Below are 20342 nucleotides of genomic sequence, written 5' to 3'. Positions count from 1 at the left end.
ACGTACGCAAATGTTCCGACTCCATACAAAATTGAACTAACTTTTACGCTATCGAGAACGTAAAAAAACTCTCACTAAGCACACTGTACTGGCTCATATAACTTAACACCAAGTGAGCCTCACCAACTTTCGCATGCACTAAAGTGTACAGTTTATAATCTGAACGCGGTATGTGTCCAGAGTAAGTGCGTGACGTCATGGGACAGCAGCACGTGTGCGTGCGAGGCAGGTCGCGTGGGCCCGCAGTGCGTGTCGGCGTGCGAGCTCGGCCCGTGCGGCGCCGCGCGGTGCGTGCCCGACCAAACGCCCAAGGGCTACTCCTGCGCTTGCGACGCTGGATATACTCTTACCAGTGAGTCCTTCTTTGTGATCATTTCGATTCGTATTTAAAGATTAACAATAAAGAGCAGGCAATGTAAAATGCAAATGTAAAAGATAACCTAATAATTAAGAAGTTGTTAACTTTTTTTCTTAGTACACCATGTAAAGCGTTTTTGAAAACTATGATATATCAATGTTCGTGTTGCAAATTAAAATTAGTATGTACTATACAAACTGCACTATGAATATTAATTGATATGTTTTCTTTTTAATTCAAACTACATATTATTATTTACTAAATAAAACTATTTCAGCATCAGGCTGCATAGAATCAGGGAAAGAAGAATGTCCAGGAGGATGGTGGGGTGGAAGCGCGTGTGGGCCGTGCGCTTGTGACGTCACACGTGGCTATCATCCACACTGCAACAAGGAGAACGGAAAATGCCATTGCAAAGTACGTAAGACGTACTTGGTTTTTTATTATAATATATTGATTTTCAAAACCATTATGGTAGAAAAAAAAGGTATTCTCGTTTCGTTTACAAACATTCTACTATCTTTACTTGGTATAACTAATTACAAATGTGTAAATATTTTTTTTGTTTTGCATTTTTACATATTTTTTTTATTACAAACAGATAAAACTTAACATTTTTAAACAATGGTGGACTATTTTTTACTGACTTTCCTATTCATTCTGTCATTCATCGATAAAATATGCTAAACTTAATGCGCACAATAAGCTCGGGCTAGGAATATAATCGATGGCTCGAGGGCTTTTTACTCTTAAGTTTTTATTTTATTATTAACATACAATCTCACGGCCTCAATATACAGGGTGATGTTTGATGATGACTCAATCTCCCGTTCGAAAATAGTCATAATATTTTAATTATCAGACAACAATCTCTCGCGTTTTTATCACCAATTAACCAATAGTGATTGTCGTCTCCAGGAAAACCACTACAAGCCTGAAGGCACGGCGGAGTGTCTCCCGTGCCAGTGCTACGCGGCGGGGTCGGAGAACAGCTCGTGCGAGGCGGCGACCGGCCAGTGCCACTGCCGGCCCGGCGTCATCGGCCGCGCCTGCGACTCCTGCGCCAACGCCTACGCCGAAGTCACGCCCAACTCTGGATGTGAAGGTGACTGTATTGACTATGCCCTAGCAATGAATGACAGAATGAATGAATTAATGACTACGCAAATACTGCCAAACATTTCTTATATTACACTTAATATATAGGTATATACCATCTGTAAATGTAAACAAAGGATAAGAAAACTTAATAGTTTTATGAATGAATCTTTGTACCTTTGCCGACTCAATAGCAATATCCGTAAGGGATTTCTGGGAATCTGTCATAAATGGTTCATTAAAACAAGTTGCTATACCCTAAATTGACGCTATATCCAGTCACTATAACCGAATCAAATTCTTAGGAAAGTATGCTTTAAATTCAAGGGACATAAGTTTGACGTAACTATAACTAAAAAGTCGTTATAACCGAGGTCGTTATTAACGAAATCCACTGTATATAATGATATGGAGTATTTCAGAATGAATAAACAATAAAAGGCTTAATTACGTTTTCTGTTATATGTATAATAAGACAAGAACATTTAAAACCCTTAATCTCTTAAAATTAATATTAAAAATTAAACAATACCGATAAATTACACAAAAATGTACTCTCTTTTTACTCTATGACAGATTTCACTTCATATCACTGAATGAAACTGAATAAAAATCCTGTTTAAAAAGTAAAGACTTTTAAATAATAAAGGTTTTTCTTTAGATATATGTATATAAAAATCCCACATGTGCGTGTATATTTACCATTTATGAATCTCATCATATCGAGAGGTGAAAGGATATTTGATTTAAGCAACATTATTGCAACTTTACAGGAGTACTATTTAAAGTTTAAAATTAGGAAAAAAATATCTTAAAAAATCTTCTTCAGCTATTTGAATGGAGTAAACCTATATGAAGCTCAATTAAAAACATTGAACTATTGATGCCGATACCAAATAAACCGCACCGTTGTAATTAAACAAAGATAAATGTCGCGTAAACAACTTGATAAAATCAGGCAAGGACAGGGAGTCATGGAAAAGGATGGAGGAGGCCTTTACCCAAATGGGGGTCCAAATCTCATAAATAGTACTAATATTAAATAATTAATTAATTATAAGTAACCTTTATAATTTTAAGCTATAACTTACTAACAAACATTGTGCTATAAATCGAGACGGAGATTTGCATTAAATAATAATAATTTAATAATAATAAAAACATTTGTTGCCTTTCACATTAAATAAAATAAAATACAAAAAAAAAAGAAAATAAAAAAAAGAGAAAAGGCAAAAGGAGGTGGCTCAGCTAATGCTGTTCAAGGTCGATAAATCGAACAGCGCTGATTTTCAGTCACCCCCGTTTCCCTTCGGTTCTTTGCGGGAATGAAGGCTAGATACGTGTGTACAGACTTAGAACATGGAATAAACTAGTATAAAAATAAGAAAAAACAAAACAAAAATCAAATTAAATGGTGAACCCTAATACAAAACATACATAAGCACATACAGTAAAAATAACCTGTGGGCAGTGTAGCGGACGGTTTCTTATTTAGATAATTTATGCTTTCTTTGGATTTGTTAGGAGGAAGATTTTTACAATAAAATAAAATAAAATTATGATGCAACTTTCATGGCTGACAGTTTATTCTTACTGACTTTAGAAACAAAATTAAAAAATTATAAAAATATAAATGACAGCTGTTGCTTTGCAACCAAACTTTTTACTGCGGTTCCGAACAGGCAGCCTACAACGAAACAACAAAGAAAATAAAATAAAATAAAATAAAATAAAGCACGATAATATAATAGTATTACTATTACTGGCAAGCAGCACAACATTTACACTTGTACGTTATTAAAAATAATTTTAATAAAAGAAAAAGCGTGGATTAAACTAGTTACTACGACTTGTGACGAATAGGTTAAATGGCTTTATTTATTATTATTATTATTAAATGTCGCTCAAATTCAATAGCCTTTCACATCTCAATATTATATTGAAAACACTTGTGTTACAGTGGTGTACGACGGATGTCCGCGCTCGTTCGCGGGCGGTGTCTGGTGGCCGCGCACCAAGTTCGGCGTCGAGACCATCACCGACTGTCCCCCGGGTGAGAGCCGCGTCCGGGACCGTCGCCGGTCCCCCGTGACGTAACGGGTGCGATCCCCGCGACGCACTGGTGACGTAATGCGTGCGATCCCCGCGACGCACTGATGACGTAACGCGTGCACGTACTGTCCAGGTTCGAGCGGCCGCGCGACCAGAACGTGCGACGAAACGAAAGACGTCCCCTGGCAGGACCCGGACATGTTCAACTGTACAACGGCCACTTTTTATCAGCTAAGGAAACAGGTTGGTATTCCATTCGCACAATTCAGTAGTACTCCCCAAGAAACTTTCGCCAATTGAAGCTATTGTATTAATGACTAGTGAAAAAATTTATCTACGTGTAAATGCATGTAATACACCATTTTTTTGCGCCACCTGTCGTGTGTTTAAGGTGCGCGAAAATCTTCCTTGAAGTGTGAACAAAAATTGTACCAAGTTTAAAGACAATTACAGAAGAATATTCACAAACAACATATAAACAGAAATCTTAAAGCTTTTAATAGATAATTGTTTTGATGTGATAACGTCTTATAAATCGATGAACACCGGCTGCACGCCAGAAAAAGTGTCACGTTCCGCCTGAGACTGAGCGTGCAAGCGAGAGCCCAGAACTAGCGACAGAGAGGCAAAATGGGCCCAAGCGTTGGCTTGTGACACAATTATCTCTATTCTCGCCTGACATCAGAGTTAGCAGTTCGAATGATTCTGATACTGGAATGCCGCCAATAGTAGTACCAATAATTCTATATTGTGATTACACAGACTCAACTTTTGAATCACATTGGGCTTATCAGCGTACCTAATAAATAAATCAATTGTGTTTTTTCTTACAGCTTCACAAAATCGAGACAGGAGAGTTGACCATGAACACGTTTGTCGGAGTCCGCGTGGCCGCCGACCTGAGCACCGCGTGCGCCGACACGCCGCGTCTCTACGGAGCCGACGTCGTGGTCGCCGAGGGAATACTGCTCGAGCTCATGGACTACGAGCTGAGACAAGCCGGCTTGAACCTTACGCACAGTCAAGATAAGGACTATGTTCGGGTGAGCTGACATCGAAATTCAAAGCGATTTTTATAGGCGAATTTTTATTGAACTTCTAAAATTACTGGTGGTAGGACCTCTTGTGAGTCCATCGGGGTAGGTACCACCACCTCGTTTATTTCTCCGGTCGCGGGAATCTGCTCAATGCACGCAGCACTGACCATTTTCGCGAGGCTTGGGGACTTATGTCCAGTGTGCTTAGTACGAGCGTACGTACGTAGTAGTTTTTTAACTTCTCGATCACGTAAAAGCTAACTCAAATTTGTATGATTTTGGAACAGGGCCCCTAGCGGCAAACGAAGCTGTCCCAACTCCATACAAATTTCAAATCGAAAAGTTAAAAAACTCACACTAAGCACACATCAGTTGACGTTTATGGGCTTGAAACATAGATAATGGAATAAGACTAAAGCAGAATTTTAGATACACATTATTACTTTAGCTTACTTTTCAACATTAACGGCAATTTCAATTAGGCTTTTATTTCTGCCGTGAAGCAGTAATGCGTTTCGGTTTGAAGGGTGGGGCAGCTGTTGTAACTATACTTGAGACCTTAGAACAAGGTGAGTGGCGCATTTACGTTGTGGCTGTCTATGGGCTCCAGTAACCACTTAACACCAGGTGGGCTGTGAGCTCGTCCACCCATCTAAGCCATCAATAAAAAATAAAAAAAGGCTGCGGCTTGGCTCTGCCCCTAGCATTGCTGAAGTCCATGGGCGACGGTAACCACTCACCATCAGGTGGCCCGTGCGCTGGTCTACCTACAAGGGCAATAAAAAAAAAAGTTTGCGTGTATTTATACACGCGCGTAAAAAGTTATTCTTTATTTTTATTAAATTTTTTCTTTTTTTTATTTATTGAAATTTTAATAAATTTAAAAAAAATCAATTAATCAACATCCTCAAACACGCATATTGGACATCCCTTTTCTTGACATCGTATAAGTTCGGTAATTCTCGGTCGGTCGTATTGTAATGAGCGATTTAGTGGGCAACTTCATTCTGTTAATTTTGTGTCACGGTGCGCGCGCATCGTAAAATTTCACTCTCATCAATTTTTCATAACGCGCCTAAAGAAGTATAACTTCAAAAACGCAGATTTGGACACAGGTCTTTGAACCTAGTAGAGACTTCAGCTCTTTCAAAGGCTTACAAAATAAATTATAAAGCTAATTTCTATTTGTATTTGTACTATACCTTTATTATTATTATTATTATTAACATCTTTAGAATTTACTGAAATCAACGAACACGATACTGAACGTCGAATACGAGAGAGAATGGAAACGCATACGTGAGCTGACGGGCCACGGCGCGGAACTGCTCGTGCAGAAGTTCGACGAGTACATAGCGGTGCTCGCCGAGAGCCAACACGACACCTACACCAGCCCCTTCGAGATCGTCACTAAGGACGTGGGTGAGTAGCACGCGCCCTCGGCGTGCGACCCCCTGCTGGCGGCCGCGACCCGAACCGCACTACCAAGGTGTTCCGGAAATGCACCCACGATAATGTTTCCTGTATATATACTTACTATATTATTCTAGATTTGTTTAAAGTGTTTGTTAGAATCTATAGCATTTCAAATGCGTTTCCAAACGTTAGTGAGGGTAGATTTAAAAAATCAGATTTCACTAATGAAATACCTTTACGAAGGTTTTAATCTATCTAAACACACATCTTTTAATATTCATTACTTTGTTATTATTTTTCAAAAATAAATTAAGGTAACTCCAAAAGCGTAGTACCTTCTGGAATAATGTGGAGTCAGAATTTATGATTACTTTTAATGAAAAGTTATATTATTATATTAATTTTTTTAAATGAAATGAGGATATTGTTCGTGAATGTGGTAGGGATGTAGCAAATGAATAATAAACGATATAGCATTTTTTGTGGGCGTATTTGTCGATTTTACTTTTTATAATTAATTGTCGGCAGCACATAATACAAATAATGGTAAAAAAATTTTTGGTTACCGAAAAAGTGATGTTCACGAACAGATTAAAAAAGTGGCAACTATCCATTATCTGCTATTGATATTCTTAGAATATTCTAAAATTACGAAGTTAATGAATAGGATAAATTTATTTAGAATAATATTAACAACAAATTTATAGGTAACAGTCCTGTAAAATTTGCAACATATTGACTCACTCGCGATCCGTAGGCAAATATTGTACCGTTTTCAATTAAACCAGATATATCTTATAAATGATTTTTTCGAATATCACAACAAATGCTGATTTCTCACAATAATATTTTATTTCAGTGATCGGCGTGGACACAGTGACTTCGGAGTCCATTTACGGCTTCGAACCGACACAGTTGAACCGCCTCAACGTAGACTCCTACACGACCGAGAGAGTGGTCGCTCTGCCTGACACGTCTGCGTTCATACATTCGCCCATACAGGCAACCGGTTACTATGGCAACGGGAAAACTAACAAAAACAAGAAACCTTCCAGCCCCACCGTGTCCTTCCCGAAGTACAATAATTACGTGAGGAGCAAGAATAAGTTCGACAAATACACTAGAGTATTGCTTCCCTTGGATTTGTTAGGAATTTCAAATAATAATCTTCAAGGTAAGTTGTAATACCAGTCTTATATGGTTCGTAAGGAATTCAGAAACTGACTTGCTGAAACTTTCTTGATAGCCCTATCGCTTATTCGATTACTAGAAGTTTTAATGTACCTAAAATAAATATTTTATATATTTATGTAAGATTGGTAAGAACGGAATGTATGAAAGAGTGTGGTACGGATCGTTAAGATCTAAGTGAAAGAAAACGTTAAGAAAGGGAAAAGAGAATGACCGACATGATGACAGAGAAAAGGAAGATGGCGACAACGATTGAATGAATTGAATGTTAATATTTAATTATTATAATGCTACTGCTACACCTGCGTTAGCGTTAACGTAAATGTTAATGGCGAACTACGCGTCAATTAACGCGCTAACACACAACACTCACAATGGAAGTTGAAGCAGCTACACTAGATGCGACAATGAGCGCCATAAATTATTTTATGCATGTATGCCTTCGATCAATAATAGTACTAGATTACGGATCAGGAACAAAAATAAGACGCTCCAGTGGCCACGTTTGCAGACACGAAAACATCTTCATTTCTTAGAAAAAAGTTTAATAATGTTAACGACTTCAGTTTATTATAAACCTTAATACTTAAACATAAAGTTTAATTACCATTGCAAAATATATGTATTTAGGTCCTTTCGTCAGAAAAAGAATATTATGGAATAAATTTAAAATGTCACTTGAACATAAAAAGTCATCAGTACAAAAATATTTATTCTAAAATGATACTTAAAGCCTAATTTATAAGGTTAAAAATATTTGTTTAAAATTTCGTGCTTATTGTATTGTGGAACTAGATGTAGTTCTTGGTATTACATTTCAATGCTCAGAACACAGTAAGTATTGAAAGACATAGAGTTGCAGAATATACATATTTGTTTTAGGTTTGTTTTGTATGGTCGCAACTATTTTTGACCGATTCAAAAAAGTAGTAGATAATATTTTACATTGCCGCTATTACAATAAATAGGTGATAAAAAATAAAATTGAATAAAGTAAAAAAAATATGAAAGGAAACACGAAACATGTTTTAACTCGAGTGTCAGTTTTTTGGACACCTCAAAAGGTTTTAGTGCGTAGTTTAGCGCGCTAATTAATGTTGTCTACATTAACGAGGAAAAAGTCTTAATGGCATTGTAACCTTAATGTAGCTAACGCGCATTTTTAACGCGTTAACTAACGCGTAGTTTGCCATTAACATTGACGTTAACGCTAACGCAGGTGGAGCAGTAGAATAGTAGAGAAGATTTTAGAAGATATCAGTAAAAGTGCAACAGTGGGTAGTTTTATTTTATGCGCCACGGACCTAATTATATATTTATGTGTCCAGACATAACGGACACGAACTACGAAACGCGCGCCGTTTTCGGCTACGTCCAGTACTCGAGGAATTCGTCTCAACTGATGCCCCTGCGCATGGACGACTCCGTCAGTCTTCGGTGGGGCGTCAACATCACTATAGGATCGCCGATATTGCAAATAGCAGTCTTCGTACCGGAATCCATCTGGACCAGAGAGACCGGTGAAGGAAGCGAGGATAATTCCATCGAGCATAATGCTGAAGAAACCGAAGGTAGGTTTAATTATTTTCAGAATGGAAGCGAGCAGTTGTTGATACAATATTACAAGATTATTTATCGAATAATTTAAAACGTTAAGAAACCCGCAATGTAATAATAAACTGTTAACTATTTACGCTTTAGCTTTTTTTCATTATACGTTCATTGTAATTACCGTTTGAGCTTTGAAAATATTCCTGACACTCCATAATATAACGTAAACACACATTTAATATGCTTTACAGTGGGCTTGTCTTATACATGTTGAACTTTTTATTGGTGGTAGGACCTTTTGTAAGTCCGCGCGGGTAGGGACCACCGCCCTGCCTATTTCTGCCGTGAAGCAGTCATTACGTTTCGGTTTGAAGGGTGGGGCAGCCGTTGTAACTATACTTGAGACCTTAGAACGTATATCTCAAGATGGATGGCGCATTTACGTTGTAGATGTCTATGGACTCCAGTAACCACTTAACACACTTAACACTTAATTGAAAGTGACCAATTTATATCGCTATAATTTTCGGTAATAATCTAATTGAGAAAAACATTAACTTAAATCTTTTATCGTCGCAGGCATCCTTTACGCAAACAGAGGCACAAAACATTACCAGGCTAACCGCGTTAGCAGCCAGCGCCAGAACCGGCCACACACAAAAGAAGATCCTCCCGCGGAACACGGCCCCGTGCTCATACAACCCGCGTTCAAAAAACACGAAAGAAATGACCAGATACAGGAAAACGAGTCGTTGTTTGTCGCCGATAGAGACGACGGACCTAAAGTGATGGCGTTGGTCACGGACGGAGAGACCAGAACCAACGCGACGGGTGTCGGCAAGAAGATGTACAGAAGTCTCAGCGGTATAAGACTGAAGAAACCGATCAGACTACAGATTTGGCTCGATATAAACAGAGAAACGTTCGGTTCGAGAACTAACCCGCAATGTGTGCACTGGTCGACATTGAGAGGGTAGGTTCAAAAAGATATTAAAATTTTCAACAACATTAACAAAAATCTCAACTTCTTTATTTATTAATCGCAGCATTGTTAGGTCATTGGTCAAGGTCTGATTTGATTCTGAACGGTACGCAGCAGGTTAGCTCTGTTCCTGGCATTGCTGACGCCCATGGGCGACGCTAACCAATGCAATGAAAAAAATAATTAAAGGCCCAAAAATTCGTTATTACAATACTGTTGAGACTTCGATGCCATGGCGTCTATTCCTCTGTATCTACTGAAATATTTTTGTGTTTTAAAAACTATTAATATTTCACCATCAAGTGGGGAATACACTCTGCCTGCTTAAAAATGCAATAACAAAAATTTTGAAGGACCAAAAATTCGTTATTACAATACTGTTGAGATTTCGATGTCATGGCGTCTATACCTCTGTGTCTATTGAAATTTTTTTGTGTTTTAAAAACTCTATTAAATTTGTTCAGGTCCGGTGAATGGTCTCGTGTCGGTTGTCACACAGAAATAGACTACGATTGGTCGCCATACTCTGAAGAACCGTTGCTCATCAACTGCACGTGCAATCATTTGTCTACGTTTGCCGTTCTCGTCGACGAAGTGGACGTTGAGGTAAGCCGAATAAAAACAACTAGTGATCCCCCGGTAGTCGAAATTCGACTGTAATTAATTGAAATAATAAGTTTGTACACTATTAAGATTCTATTTTCAAAGACTATACTAACTTCTTCTATAATCACAGATTTCGCCAAGACTACAATTTAGACAAATATTGATAAAGACAAACATTATTAATCTATTCTCGATTTGACCACAGAATAAAAGCAATAAGAAAAGTTTGACAATAAACAAATAGTATGCATGCGTGTGTGTGTGTCAAATACACGGTAATGTGTGTAATGTTTTTTTTTTATTGATTTGAGGTATTTTTTATGCTTCATTTAAAAAAGAATTAACATTCTGCACTATATTCTCTATAAGTGTGGGAAATTTCCTACTCCTCAGTCCGCGCAATTTTTGTAAAGAGAGGTACAAAGTTTTAATGTTTAATGTTTGTTTAATGTTAAACTTTTCTTATTGCTTATAGTCTGTGGTCAAATTGAGAATAGATTAAATATTCTTTGTCTTTATTAATATTTGCCTAAAGTGTAGTCTTGGCGAAATCTGTAGTTATAGAATTTGAAAATAGAATGATAATAAGAATCATAATAAAATCATAATATACAAACTTTTAATTTCAATTAAATAAAGTCGAATTTCGACTACCGGGGCACCACTAGTATTTATAAATGCTTTATTTGTATATCAATGCGCTTGGACGCATCAATTTGTCAATGGCAGTGGCTATTTGTTTCTAATCCAAGTGACTTTTGAAATGCTATCTCTCGTATTGCATTTCATGTTTGTTTCAAACAAATCAGCAATTGATAAAAATAATACAAGCCAAATTAAAAACCTCTTCCAGTCTGTTAATAATTATGAATTATAATGATAATTTCAATACGCCTGTAAAATGTTATAGTTTTGGTATATCTTTTTTTTCGTGTGAACAGTTCATTCCTGAGCCGTCCCTGCTCGAGTCGGTGACGTCATACACAGCATTCAGTATATCCCTCCCGCTCCTGCTCACGTCGTGGGCCGCGCTCTGTCTCATTCGCGGGGGGGCTGCCACAGTATCGAACTCGATACACAAACATTTGATATTCAGCGTGTTTATGGCCGAGTTATTGTATTTGATCGCACTGAAGGCGCGAACGTCTTTAGTCCAGAATGAGGTAAGATTTTCTTCACTTTGAGTTAATTTATTTGTTAATTATTCTCTACTAGATGAGAGTCCAATAGCATCTGGTGGGTCGTAGATTTTACTGCATACAAAGGCAATAAAATTTTGATTAAGAACATGTAAAGTTTGTCTTTGTCTTTGAGCATGTCTCTGAGGAATTGTTTGAGATAATACCATCATCTCGTTTTTACCATCGCACTGCCCGCCAGCGGAGTAGAGTTAATTGACAGTACGTTTCCAGAGATCTTTTTTTCGATCGTCGAGATGTCCATGAACGACGGTAACCACTCACCATCAGGCCAAAAAATTGTAGATAACGTGTAAGATATTTGATTTCGATCTTTTGTGGGGCGACCGCACTGACATCAGTCAATTATGGCCGTTGATAGATACAAATTCGATTTAAAACTATATGAATATCACACTTAACGTCTACACGTGCTCACGAAAGACCTACGCGAATACAAAGTGATATATAATGTCATGAAAGTTAAAGAATAAAATGAAAGTTTCGGTAGGCAGCGGCTTGACTCTGCCCCGGGCATTGCTGAAGTCCATGGGCGACGGTATCCACTCACCATAAGTTGGGCCGTGTGCTCGTCTGCCTACAAGGGCAATAAAAAAAATGGCATTACCACACGACGTATGTATGTATGTTTTTTTTTTGTTGCCTAGATGGGTGGTCTTGCTCACAGCCCACCTGGTGTTAAGTGGATACTGGAGCCCAAGTTCTAAGGTCTCAAGTATAGTTAGAACGGCTGCCCCACCCTTCAAACCGAAGCGCATTACTGCTTCATGGCAGAAATAGGCAGGGCGGTGATACCTACCCGCGCGGACTCACAAGAGGTCCTACCGCCAGTGAATGTTCGTTCCGGGTACAGTTCGCGTGCAAGGTGGTGGCGATGTCGCTGCACTACTGGTGGGTGTGCGGCGCGGGCTGGGCGGCGTGCGACGCGTGGCAGCTGCGCCGGCTGCTGCGCGAGCTGCGCGACGTCAACCACGCGCCGCTGTGCGCGCCGCTCGCCGCCGCCTACGCCGCGCCCGCACTCGTGCTCGCGCTCGCCGCCTCGCACCGCCCGCACCAGTACGGAAACGCGCTCTTGTACGTACGCCCTACTCACTTACTTACTCAATTAGCATATTCTTCGGTTCTCGCTAGCCGTGGACATAATTAATGCTATTTTAACGACCTTGACGTCCGCGCCCACGAAAACTGTAAAATACTAGCGGTACCCGTCCGCTTCGCTGGGCATTTAAAATTTACATTATTATTTCTCACCCCTACAAAGATTCTCATCATTAACGCCACCGCAACTGGTGTAGGAAGTCCAATGCTCATATAAATATTAGTCTATCCATTAAGTACATGTATTTTCTACATGGACACCAAGTTTCAAGTCAATCGGGTGCATGGTTCAGTAGTTATAACGGAAAAACCACTGTAAATTTATATATTAGTATAGACAAGGAACATCAGTAATAATATAATAACAATAAAAAAGACGACATTAAACCGTAAAAACAGTTTTAATCTTACGATAAATTACTTACTTTAATGTTTAAAAGAAGACGTTTCATGTCTTTCGTAAAAACAAATTTGTAGGTACATGAAATTATCATTAAAATCGATCGATGTGACTATTAACATGAACACGTAATTTCCTATTTTGTCTATCTAGTCAATTAAATGATTCCATTAAAAAAAAAACGATATATTTGAACAATTACTTCTCTTGACGGACCAAAGTAGCATCAACGTTATGGCATCCAGCGTCTCCATCTATCGATTGGTAAAAAAAACGAATTACGAAAATCTTTGAAATTATACGAATTTTGAAAAAGGTAAAAAAATCCCAACAAAAATTCATAAAAATAATAATATGCTGCACGAATCTGTCTCATTGTGTCCAATTACCGCCGCAATAATGAAACATATAAACCAGTTGCTGGGTGAGCTGCCACGAGCCCGTGGTGTGGTGGGTGGTGATCCCGGCCGGGGTGTACGCGGCGGCCGCCTTCGTGTTCCTCGCCGGAGCCACCAGGGCGGCCTTCACGGTCAGGGACCACGTCACGGGATTCGGCAACCTGAGGTATACTGATAACTCAATACTCGCCATTAAATATAACTGTAATTGCACTAAACGTTTTATCTTTAACTTGTCCAAAGTCTTATGTCCTTATGTGTTAGATTTCTTTAACATGTGATATCAGCCTCATTTTACTGGTGGTAGGACCTCTTGTGAGTCCGCGCGGGTAGGTACCACCACCCTGCCTATTTCTGCCGTGAAGCAGTACTGCGTTTCGGTTTGAAGGTGGGGCAGTCGTTGTAACTATACTGAGACCCTTAGAACTTATATCTCAAGGTGGGTGGCGCATTTACGTTGTACATGTCTATGGGCTCCAGTAACCTCTTAACACCAGGTGGGCTGTGAGCTCGTCCACCCATAAAAGCAATAAAAAAAAATTATCGACACGTGTGACATTTGATCGTAGGATGCTGCTAGCGGTCAGCATCGTGTGTCTCCCTCTGCTGTGCGTGGCCTGGGCGAGTGCGTTGCTGTTGGGTAGCGAGGCGGGGGGGCGCCGCCACGCGCTCAGCGCCGTGCTTTCCGGTGCCGTATTGCTCCACGCTGTGGCCGCTTCCCTCGGGTACATCGCCTTCAACGTCCGCGTACGGGACAACTTGAAGAGGTGAGTATCCGCCATAACGAGACCGTCAACTGTTTGTACTAGAACGGATTTTGGAAGGCAGTCGATTCAGAGACAGTCCCCACTGAGTTTCTCGCCGGATCTTCTCAGTGGGTCGCGTTTCAGATCCGGTGGTAGAATCTGCGAAGCACTGCTCTTGCTAGGGGCAGTGTTAGCACACTCCGGTTTGAGCCCCGTAAGCTCATCTACATGTTAGGGTGAAGGTGAAATAGCCTCTCAAGGCTATCAGTATAGGTAGGAAAAAAATATCGATATCGATATCTGTAGTCAAAGAGATTCAGATATACAAATATTCAGTTATTTATCCTATAAATAAGTACAAACCTCTGGGTCTACGGAGGGACTTCGGTTCTCTCTGTGTTTTATACCGTATGGTCCATGGGGAATGCTCTGAGGAATTATTCGAGATGATCCCCTCATCTCCTTTTTATCATCGCACCTCCCGCCATCGGAACAGAGCTCATCCATATAATCTGGAACCGCTGCGTTCATCGACAGTGCGTTTCCAGAGGTCTTTTTTGCCACGTACCATCCGGCTTTTGAATGAGCTCCCCTCCACGGTGTTTTCCGAGCGCTATGACATGTCCTTCTTCAAACGAGGCTTGCGGAGAGTACTTTATGGTAGGCAGCGGCTTGGCTCTGCCCCTGGCATTGCTGACGTCCATGGGCGACGGTGACCACTTACCATCAGATGGGCCGTATGCTCGTCTGCCTACAAGTGCAATAAAATAAAGAAATATTAATTGAACCGGTATGAATATTTTCTACCACTACTAAATGCCTATCGGATATGAGAAGCATATGATTTTACCGATATTTTACAATAAAAATTCAAAATTATCTGAAGCTAATGCAACCATTGATCCTAATTAATTTTCAGGACGGTATTAAGGTGCATGGGGAAGAAAGTGCCTTTAGCCGATACGTCTGTCATAATCAGCAGCAGTGCCCATAACCTCTCACAAGTGAACAGGTAATTGTAAATATTCACGGTGCAAATACGCCTAATGGACTTAACACTGCTAACATTAGATTAAAAGAACAAAACTTTTTTATAGTCAATATAACTTAAAATAAATAATACACTAAAAAAAAATACGCTTTTATAGTAAATCCCACTAAAAATAGAAAATAAACCTTAATAAATTTGAATTAAAAATAGGGTAAGAAAACATGATTTTATTGTAAACAAAAGCGTAGGGTGCTTTTCAGGATATTATCAATATAACCCTTCTACTCATATGTGTTCATAAAATATTTATAACTACTGATACCATGCTCTGATATTTTTTTAGTTTTTTTACACTGTTATTTTATTTTCATTTTTAGTTGAATTTCAATTAATTTCTTTCAATTTTTTTTTTAATATTGAATTGTCATTGGTCCTTAATAAGTATACCAAATTTGAGTTAATCCGACGTTTTGAAGAGGGTCAAAATCATATTCAAAGATTCCGTTACATACTAACATACAGACGTCTGAAGCTAATAAAAGCGTATTAAAAAAACGATGCTTTATTGCGTTCTTAAAAAAATATCTATGAATAAATATATTGTTTGACTTAATATAGCTTTATTATTTGTCAGATCATCATTGGCTTACCACAGCAGCACGGAGCCAGGTCGGCAGATGCGGAACATTGGCATTTCAGCGTCTTCCACGACATCTAGATCCACGACGAAAACTAGTTCTAGTCCATACAGGTAATTGGTTCCGTACTTAAAATAAAAATAAAAACTAAAAATACTGCTGCTACTATTGTAGAATTTAGCTAGAGTAGAACTTTCTATTGTTCCGATCGTTCGAATACATTATAGTTGTGATAGGCATTGTATAGGTATTATTCGTCCTAACGTGGTACTATCTCTACTATCTGGTCAAATTTTATTGTAAAAAGTCCTTTGTGTGATTTGGGTTTTAAAAAACATCTTCTATCCTATGTAAGCTACAGAGTGTATCACACCTTTAGAATTGAAGGGTACTAATCTAAAATTCTTGTTTTTTGGTAAACGACAAAAAGTTAATTGTAATTTTTCAATTTCGATTTTAATACATTAAGCTTTACAACACTCGATTTAAAAGAGACGGAAAGTGCACATTATCGTTTAGTAGGCTAAAATTTAAATTTTTATCTTGAAATCTGAATTTAAATTAATTATTTAAGATTGAATGCACGTTTATAAGTCGATCAAAGTATAAAACTCATTTTCTTAAATTTTTTACTTAAGCCATTGCAATTCTAAAGGTGCGATATGTCCACACATTTCCAAATCTCCCTGCGACACCCTACACGCCTTAGCTTTCCGTAGCATTACATCGAACGCTATGTTAGAGTGTTTTTACTTTTTGTTCTCATAGCCGCAGCGATGGACAGCTACGTCACACCAGCACCTCGACGTCTAACTACAACACGAGCGCGAGCGACATGCCGGCCTACCTCCGAGGATTCGACTCCTCGTTACACACCAGAAAAGACGGTACTTGATTTTCAACTTATTTTATTAAATTTAATTACTTTCGCAGACAGCAATGTATGTTAAAGTATTTGAAAAGGAAATTTGTTTTTTGTTTTTAATGCTTAGTTTGGGTGGACGAGCTCGCAGCCCACCTGGTGTTAAGTGGTTACTGGAGCCCATAGACATTTACAATATAAATGCGCCACCCACCTTGAGATATAAGTTCTAAGGTCTCAGTATGGTTATAACGGCTGCTCCACCCTTCAAACCGAAACGCATTACTGCTTCATGGCAAAAATAGGCAGGGTGGAGGTACCTACCCGCGCGGACTCTCAAGAGGTCCTGCCACCAGTAAAACCTAATGTTAAGAGGTTACTGGAGCCCATAGACATGTACAACGTAAATGCGCCCCCTTAAGATATAAGTTCTAAGGTCTCAGTATGGTTACAACGGCTGCTCCACCCTTCAAACCAAAACGCAGTACTGCTTCGCGTCAGAAATAGGCAGAGTGGTGGTACCTACCCGTGCGGACTCACAAGAGATCCTATCCTGCACACGTAAGCTGACGTACTTTAAAAGTACCTTGCTACCTCGCAATTAGAGTAAGAACTCAGAATCATGAAAATTAATATCACAATATGTGTTAGATGAGCGTCGTCGGCGCAAGTCGGAGAGGTCGGAGAGGGGTACGGAGCGGGGGGAGCGCGGGGAGGGCACGGAGGGGAGCGACAGTGAGAGCGAGGGCAGCGCGCGGAGCCTCGAACTCGCCTCCAGCCACTCCTCAGACGACGACGACACCTCCACCAGGAGATCCAGCCACCCCCCCTCTGCCAACAGTCAGTATTTCGATTAAAAAAAAAAAACCATTTGCCTAGGCGCGAATGGCTATCAAAGCAGAAAATGAATACCACCACACACAATATGTTATCACCTTCAGATAAAAATGAAAATGTTTATAGTGTTACGTATAGAGGGCACGTTTATTGCGATCCGTTGTCCGATATATAATATTGTCGATACCACATCAATCACGTCTGCACTGTGGACCAACCAGGTCGATATGAAAAGGTTTGCCAGTCTCGTCATCATCAGTGGATGGATATAGGTCTCTCCTAACGCTCGCCACAACAACGGGTTTTTTATTACTGCATGGACTGGACTGGGTGGACTGGAGTACATAGACGACGTAAATACCGCCAACCACCTTGGAATATAAGTTCTAAGGTCTCAGTCTCAGAGTAGTTACAACGGCTACCCCACCCTTCAAACCGCATTACTTCTTCACGGCAGAAATAGGCAGGGTGGTGATAATCTACCCGTGCGGAACCACAAGTGGTCCTACCACCAGTAAACACTCCGCTGTCAGCTTTCAGCGCGTCCCCACGACCTTCAACGGACAGACAGTACTGCTAATTTAAACTACCCACAAGTCGATACAAATCGATCATGTTCTGTTTTATAAGACATCAAGAAACAATTGATGAAAGTTACGAAATGTGCAAAATGTCATATACAAAAATAACTGTTTACAATATAAACAACAACTGCACTACAATCTCTAATTCAAAGCTTAGAAGTAAACAAACACGGTCCTTTTTAGTCAAACTTGTGTTAAATCGAAACATTTTTTATAAAAGTTTAATGAAATTTTGTAGGATTTCTCTTTATTATTTTAATATTTAATATAGGGGAGCGCATCGCCAGCGGAAGTGCCAACAGCTATTTACCAAATATAACGGAAGGCGCTCCTTTGGCTATGTCCCCAAGATGGCCGTCTCACGTGAGAGAAGGTACGTAACGTATGGAGACTTGTTACAATTTTATTATTGCAGTTTGATAGTCCGTGATATAATCTTGTGTCGGACGCAATTGGTCTAGTTGAATAGACATTATTCCAATGCAATTGAATTAATTATTTGATCAAAGTAAATATATATATATATTTTTTTTTGTTAAAGTAAAAAAAAAGATAACGAAGGTAAATTTTGAAGTGAAACTTCTAATGCGACTCCCAACAAGGTTGCGTTAAACGTTTAACGCTAGCATAGAATAGAAAGAGACAGAGTGAATGCGTGGCAATCGAACGCATGCGCGTAGTATACCTGTTACAGGACAGTGCGAGCGTTAGCAACGAGTAGCGTCCAATGTTTTAATGAAATATTAAGAAAAATATATATATTGATTTTTTTATCTATAATTTAAGATATGTATAACATAAATGTTGGAGATGTCGCATTTCTTATACACAGCATTCCCTATTACAAGAGCAATCTGATTGAAGGATGAAAAATGAAGAAAACCACAATATTATATTACACATCGAAAAAGAAGTTTCACTTCATTCACGTGCTCCGAGTTGCACGCGCACCGTTTTTTTTCTCTAACGTCGAGGTTAAAATGTTTCAATCACAGACCAGAGCCGGCCGGAAATGGGTAGATGGTCGCAGGAGACCGGCTCCGACAACGAGGGCGCGAACATGGGCATCGCGACGCCATCGCCCAACCCGCTCCCTAACCCGGACCTCACGTCCGACGTGTACCTCAACCGGCACCGCCTCAAGCCGTCGATATTAGAGAACGTACACGACACCTATGTCGCTAGTGTCGACGCTTCGAGACTGCCTCTTGATAACAGGTACATGTGATTTAGGTTCAAATTTTTTAAAGTTGATAGGACGTCGCTCTGGGAACTATTTCGAGATTGTTCTACATTGTGTTTCGTAATCATAATCCGCCATTGAAATAATACATCTCTTATAATTAGCACTACTGCATCCATATACAGTATGCTTCAAATAACCCCTGTTTCCTCACCCTAGAAAATTCTGAAATAAATCGGTTTTTAGCATATCCTTCTTCAAACACGGCAGCTACCCCAGAGAAATGTAATTAAAAAAAATACGTTTTCCCATCCCTGGTATTTCGATAAAAAATTCAGTGTTGCTAGTGTTTGATTACAATTGCCCCAAGTTAAATGACTGTTCGATTTTACATCAGGTACGGGGTGATGGAAGACGAATTAATGTACGGTGTTTTACCTATCGATCGAGAAAAGCAAATGCCATACGATCCGAACTACCCGATATCCCCCACTATGTACCGGCTACCCGGGAACCCGTATGGCTCCAAAACGTACCTATCGTCGAGAACTTCGGATTACGGGTACAGTCCAACGAAATACATGAACGATACGAACGTATACGGGTCGAGGGATTTCCGTGACTCCGGGGTCTCGACGAGGGACCACGACGGCTACCCGCCCAGGGACTTCAGGGACTCCGGTATAGCTACGATGCTGAAGAACGACTATCAGAGGAAAATGGATGGGCACTACGGTGAATACAACGACCGGATGTCTGAGGGATCCGAAAAACATCACGGGCACGACAAATACTTGTTCCCGTACACGGGTAAGATTTGACGGATCGGGGCTGGTTTACGCAAACAGTTTCTCGGGTACAAGGCAAAGAAAAATATCGTAACTATGCTTTATCTAGTATCGACTTCATATTATTCTCAACAAACGATAATGAACTGTCATATTAATAAGGTTCTTTATAAATGTATAATGAAAGATTACTGTTAAATTTTTATTACAATATTTCAATACTAGAATGGTTAGTTAAAAAAAAAAAATGGTGGACCGAGTTTGGTTCACTATCTTATGACGTCACAGCATATGACCAAACGTCTATACTAAAGGATACTCCCTCAA

General features: G+C 39.5%; 1 protein-coding gene across 5 annotated transcripts in view; it reads left to right on the top strand.

Moving 5' to 3' along the window:
- Positions 1–20342, top strand: part of LOC114240479 (protocadherin-like wing polarity protein stan) — a 241376-nt gene that overhangs the window by 212747 nt on the left and 8287 nt on the right. For all 5 annotated transcript variants that reach the window (XR_016325012.1, XR_016325011.1, XM_089736809.1 and 2 more), the window contains 22 exons: positions 181–352; positions 636–775; positions 1277–1463; positions 3417–3509; positions 3642–3751; positions 4342–4551; positions 5781–5967; positions 6821–7135; positions 8481–8723; positions 9283–9676; positions 10150–10291; positions 11233–11454; positions 12344–12564; positions 13406–13552; positions 13956–14153; positions 15052–15144; positions 15758–15874; positions 16530–16648; positions 17275–17463; positions 18316–18417; positions 19040–19262; positions 19625–20037. Coding sequence is in view for 3 of the 5 variants with exons in the window: in XM_089736809.1 (XP_089592935.1) it covers positions 181–352; positions 636–775; positions 1277–1463; positions 3417–3509; positions 3642–3751; positions 4342–4551; positions 5781–5967; positions 6821–7135; positions 8481–8723; positions 9283–9676; positions 10150–10291; positions 11233–11454; positions 12344–12564; positions 13406–13552; positions 13956–14153; positions 15052–15144; positions 15758–15874; positions 16530–16648; positions 17275–17463; positions 18316–18417; positions 19040–19262; positions 19625–20037 (4237 nt within the window). In the remaining 2 variants the exon portion in view is untranslated. The remainder of the gene's footprint in view (positions 1–180; positions 353–635; positions 776–1276; positions 1464–3416; positions 3510–3641; positions 3752–4341; positions 4552–5780; positions 5968–6820; positions 7136–8480; positions 8724–9282; positions 9677–10149; positions 10292–11232; positions 11455–12343; positions 12565–13405; positions 13553–13955; positions 14154–15051; positions 15145–15757; positions 15875–16529; positions 16649–17274; positions 17464–18315; positions 18418–19039; positions 19263–19624; positions 20038–20342) is intronic.

Source organism: Bombyx mandarina, chromosome 22, assembly GCF_030267445.1.
Source record: "Bombyx mandarina strain Sakado chromosome 22, ASM3026744v2".
Classification (NCBI taxonomy): Eukaryota; Metazoa; Arthropoda; class Insecta; order Lepidoptera; family Bombycidae; genus Bombyx; species Bombyx mandarina.
Note: the sequence above shows the minus strand (reverse complement) of the source record. Positions and strands in the feature narration are given on the sequence as shown.